The 5,785-nt window shown below is 32.8% G+C and overlaps 1 protein-coding gene across 1 annotated transcript in view; it reads left to right on the plus strand.

The window, feature by feature from the left end:
- Positions 1 to 5,248, plus strand: part of LOC106473520 (protein MON2 homolog) — a 53,440-nt gene extending 48,192 nt beyond the window's left edge. The window contains exons 13-14 of the mRNA XM_022401940.1: positions 2,582 to 2,658; positions 5,020 to 5,248. Of these exons, the coding sequence (XP_022257648.1) occupies positions 2,582 to 2,658; positions 5,020 to 5,218 (276 nt within the window). The 3' untranslated portion in view covers positions 5,219 to 5,248. The remainder of the gene's footprint in view (positions 1 to 2,581; positions 2,659 to 5,019) is intronic.
- Positions 5,249 to 5,785: the final 537 nt, after the last annotated feature.

Genomic DNA, 5,785 nt, shown 5'->3' on the forward strand with positions numbered 1-5,785 from the left:
ACTCAATATATTCATGGACAAATCTTTATTTTATTTGAAATACTTCACCAAGAAATATGATTTTTTGTATGTGAAAGACTTGTAATTTTAAATGAAAGACTGAAAAATATTGTGTAAAGATATACCCACTATATTGAGAGTTATAAGTATTCAATCTATAAAGACTTTAAACGAGTACAAAAAGGTCACGTGGTTGGTCAGATTGACCAAGATCATATTTAAAGTGTTAATGGATGACGTGGCCTCCTGATGCATTTTACATACGTACTGGAGTTGAGCCATCATAATTGTACTTCACTCCTTTGATTGGGAGACCTCATCTTACCTTAGCATGGAAGTTGTTTCCCAGGATGGAGGTTTTGGATCAGAACCAATCAATACAAGTCCTCCCATGAGTACAGGTTGTCTATTTTCCTCCCTCAGTTGCTCCATCTGCATCTTTAGTCACAGCAATAGTACGTGGGATTGTTATTGCCTTTAGATGGTGCTGGCCTATGCCACGGTTGGGGGAGTTGAGTTTATGTGATCGACATCCTTTTGATACCGATGTCTATTCCCAGATCGATAAGACAGTGAGAATTCTCATGGCATACGCAGAAATTGATGTGGACTTAATCCCCGATTTGTGGGTTTGAGGTGAAGATGGTATGATCCTCATCCTACCCCCACGAATAAGTTTTGGATGTAGTTGACTTACTGAGTACGGTCTGATGTGCCCTAGCCACTCTACACTTCACAATTTCAGCCCTTATCCATGACACACACTACACAGGGGCAAAGAAGTGGTGCAGTTCCCCTCTTCTGATCTTCATATGTATCTCTCTCATAGTCAGGGGTACTTCTTTCATTCCCTTGCACTGGTTCCTCCTCCTTTTCAGTGTGGGATTCTAGCTAATCTCATGAGGGGAGGTAAGTACCATATCAGAAGTTATAATTTTTCTATACTGAAAATATATTTCTGATAGGTACTTACCTCTTCTCGCACTTCCCACCCTTCCTCCCCATTTTTTCAGTACTCATGCCTTTTTCCAAACTTTGAAGTGAAGGTTTGGTAGAGGTGTATAGAGGGAGTCACATGAGCATGTCATGCTACTATTGGTTAAGAGATGATGCATGATGATTTGCATGAGAGAAATGTTGGAATATGATAATTCAATTCCAACAAGGGGGGAGCACAAGGCTTGTGGCATACATAAAGAAAAGTTTGCATATAGAGGGCAGCACTGAACTAGAATAGCTAAACTTGTGAAAGGAGGTGAGTATCTATCGGAAATACATTTTCAGTATAGAAAAATTATAACTTATAACAAAAACTGATTTAATTTCGAGGGTGTTATAGGTTTGACATTTTGTGTATTGTAGTTAATAAATAAACATTAATTATGTTTGGAGGGTGTATATAGGTCTGGCATTTTGGAATTATTTATCACAAAAAACAATTAAATTTGGAGGTTGTTATAGATTTGACATTTTGTGTATTGTAGTTAGCGCAATAACACTAAGTTTTGATGATACATATAGATCTGATATTTTGTGTTGTAGTCAGCACAGAAACTGATTACATTTGAGGGTGTGTATTATTTATAGGCCTAACGTCTTGTGTACTGTAGTTAGCACAGTAACACTAATTACACTTGTAGGGTATGTATATATCTTTTGTTTTATTCTAATTCTTGTAAATTTTAAATATTTTAGAAAGTTATGTTACTGTTATTTACTGTTTTTTTTTCTCTTTCTGTTAAATTCTAAAGAATCAAAGTTTTCCTCGCTACTAATTCTGTTATTTTTATTCTATTAAATTATAAATGTTCTAAAAGTTTTTTACTATTAATTCAGTGTTTTATTTTTGATTCTGTTAAATTATAAAAATTCTAAAAGTTTTGATGCTACTAATTCATAGTGTTTTATATTTAATCTATTAAATTATAAAGGTTCTAAAAGTTTATCATGTTATTAATTCATAGTGTTTTATTATGTTAAATTATGAAGGTGCTAAAAGTTTTATTTAATACTAATTCATACTATTTTATTATGTTAAATTATGAAGGTGCAAATAGTTTTATTTTATACTAATTCATACAATTTTAATGCTTTAATTCTCAACTTATTAAATCTTTTTCTTTTTAATTCATAAAGTAGTTTTTCTTCAATAAAATGTTTAATGATGGTTTTGATGTCAGATTGTTTTATTTTCTCAAATTAGTGTAATGTTGTTATTTTAACCCATAAACTGTGGCAGGAGCAGCTCAGTTGCCATTTTCTGACTCACAAATAAAACTGAGTTGTCATCAATCACAATAAAACAGTAATTTTCATCATTCACATAGAGTTATAGTTATATATGTGCGACTGACGGATATTTCTGTCATTCGCAGCTGAGCCATAGAACTTCAATGATGGAAATATCCGTCATCTGCAGTTAATGGGTTAATATTGATATTTGAATTTGTAAGTTAAAATATTTTATGAGTGGTTAATAACTGGTTCTCATGTTGAATTTACCAGAACTTATACTAAGTTAATTTTTATAAAAAGTAATCTGTTTCCAGTGGATAGAAAAGTTTGAGATGTTTTTGTTTAGGTTTCGCTTTCTGGTTTGAAAAGCTTTCAAGAAATTCTAAATTCTAATGAGAATATAGCAGAAAAGAGTGATTTCAGGTAAGTTGAAGTATTATAATAATGAAATATTGACAGTACTGATGTGATCATACTGTAATGAAACATTGTCAGTACTGACATGAACAGACTATAATGAAATATTGTCAGTACTGACATGATCAAATTGTAGTGGAACATTGTCAATACTGATGTAATGAAACAGTCATTACTGATGTGATCAGACTGTAATGAAACATTGTCGCACTGACATGAACAGACTATAATGAAATATTGTCAGTACTGACATGAACAGACTAGAATGAAATATTGTCAATACTGATGTAATGAAACAGTCATTACTGATGTGATCAGACTGTATTGAAACATTGTTAATACTAAAGTGATTAAACTGTAATGAAACATTGTCAGTGCTAATGTCATCGAACTGTAATGGAACAATGCTAATAAAATGATATTCAATTTGTAATCAGATTTGTAGTATTTGATTTTTATTTGAGTGGTAAAACTATATCATATTAAAAATATAAAACACATTCCCAAATGTATTTATTTAATAACAAACTATTAAGGAAAACATTTTAATTCAGTATCATTCTCAGGAATATGTTTGTTTAGGACAAACATTACAATTCAGCATCATTCTTAGCAACATGTTTAGGTTAGACATTGCATATCAGTATCATTCTTAGCAACATGTTTAGGATAGACATTACAATTCAGCATCATTCTTAGCAACATGTTCTTTAGGACCACATTACAATTCAGCATCATTTTTAGCAACATGTTTAGGTTAGACATTGCATATCAGTATCACTCTTAGCAACATGTTTAGGATAGACATTACAATTCAGCATCATTCTTAGCAACATGTTGTTGAGGATGAGCATGTTAGTTCAGTATCTGTCTTACAAACGTTTAGGATGAACATGTCAGTTCAGTATCATACTTAGAAACATGTTGTTCAGGACAAACATGACAATTTAGCAACATGTTTAGAATAAACATTGCAGATCTGTATCATTCTCAGAAACATGTTCACCTTCTGCCTGTCCCTGTGACAGAAATTTGGCTTCTTTGCCTCTTATCTTTTTCCTATACGGATGAAGAATATACCTTGGACAACATGAGATGTAGTCTATCATGAGTATGTCCCTTTGGAGCCCTTGCCATCAGATGTTACACCCCCATGGACTTTCTTCAGGTAATTGCTGAATGAGGCTCATCTAGGTAATTTTTGCACCAGTTCCTCCACCATTTTAACATGGAATTCTAGCTAACTGTTTGTGGATGGGAGGTATCATTTGCTTTACCTGAAAATGTATTTCCGATAGATACTCAACTCCACACACATTTCCACCCATTCTTCCAACTTCTGATGAACATTTTCTTGCTTGTCATATTGAAGAATTAAGTTGCACATGTGCAAGTGCATAGGAGAAGTATTTGCATAGGGAGAGGTGTTACTTTCCTATTGGTGGAGGGCTTTTGTCGCATGATACCATCATCATGCAGTAGCACAAGTCAAGTAAAAACACATAAAATTAGGTGGAAGTTGCCTCAAGGCTAGCGGCATCCAAATCTCTGTGCTGAAGAAGGTACTTAAGCTGTGTGAGAAAGTGAATATCTATCAGAAATACATTTTTAAGTAAGGAAAATGCTAACGTTCAATATCAGTCTTAGTAAAACGTTACTGTTCAGTATCATTCTTAGCAACATGTTTAGGACAAACATTACAATACATTATCAATCTTAACAACATGTTGTTCAGGAGAAACATTGTAGTGCAGTTTCCTTCTTAGAAACATGTTTAGTACAAACATTACAACTCAGTATCATTCTTAGCAACATGTTGTTTAGGGCAAACATTAGAATTCAGTACTGGTCTTAGCAAAATGTTTAGGACAAACGTTACAATTCACCATCACTCTTAGCAACATGCCGTATAGAAAAAACATTACATTTAAGTATCTCTCTCAGCATGTCTGATTTTGAAAAATGATAATATAGTAAGATTCTTAAAAATATATTTGGTTAAGGAAGATTGTTTCAATATCGTTCGTAGAAACATGTTTGATTAGGAAAACAATATAACTTAGAACCATTCTTAGCAACCAGTTTGTGATCTTATAACACTGTAATTGTTTATTATTGTTGTTCCAACAGTGCTGTTTTTTTTCTATAACTTTCATGAAGTTTCTACTATTGTGGAAAGTGTTGTTTTGTCTATAGTTTTGTTACACATTAAATAAACAGTACAACAAAAGTTAGTTTAATAACAATTTTTTTCTTAACTGCAAAAGGGGATGCTTTTGATATATACTTGAAAAAATTAAAATGATAGTAATGAATTTTTGGTGTGTATTTATTCAAGATTTTTTCTTTAAATGTTTGTGGTTTTAGCCAGTCTGCCTTATGGTCAACAGCTTGGAAAGTATGGTACAACATTGGAATTGATAGTACAAAACCTCCACCTGATCACTTAGTTGAGGAAGCCTCTGCAAAGAATGACCTTTCTATTTTCTACATTCCTTCTCAGCCTTTTTTAACAGCTCTGGTCCAGATTTTTCCTCTTCTCTTTAATCACATCAAACCTCGGTGAGTAAGAGAAAGATCATTAATTCTAAAACCAGATTTGTCTGTGAATTATACTTAATGTATTCTAGCATGGAAAACCAGCTTTGATATGCCATCATTGTATAAAAATTACCTGTTGTTTTACAGTAATTGTTATTCTTTTATTGTAGTCTCTCCTGAGGTGTTGTGAGCCTAGAGTGTCTTTGTCCAAACAGTGAAATATCATCATGATCACCTTCTCATTCTGTGTTTGTCCAACTCCCCCTTGTCCAAAAGTAACAAAATATCATGACTAATACCACCTGATGGGGTGTTAGTCTAGACAACAAAATATTATGACTAATACCACCTGATGGGGTGTTAGTCTGGACAACAAAATATCATGAAGGTATTCACCTAATGTAATGTTAGTGTAGACAACAAAATATCATGAAGGTATTCACCTAATGTAATGTTAGTAGACAACAAAATATCATGAAGGTATCCACTAAATGTGATGTTAGTGTAGACAACAAAATATCATGAAGGTATCCACCTAATGTGATGTTAGTGTAGACAACAAAATATCATGAAGGTATCTACCCAATGTGAT

This window comes from Limulus polyphemus, unplaced genomic scaffold (genome assembly GCF_000517525.1).
Source record: "Limulus polyphemus unplaced genomic scaffold, Limulus_polyphemus-2.1.2 Scaffold6246, whole genome shotgun sequence".
Taxonomy (NCBI): domain Eukaryota; kingdom Metazoa; phylum Arthropoda; class Merostomata; order Xiphosura; family Limulidae; genus Limulus; species Limulus polyphemus.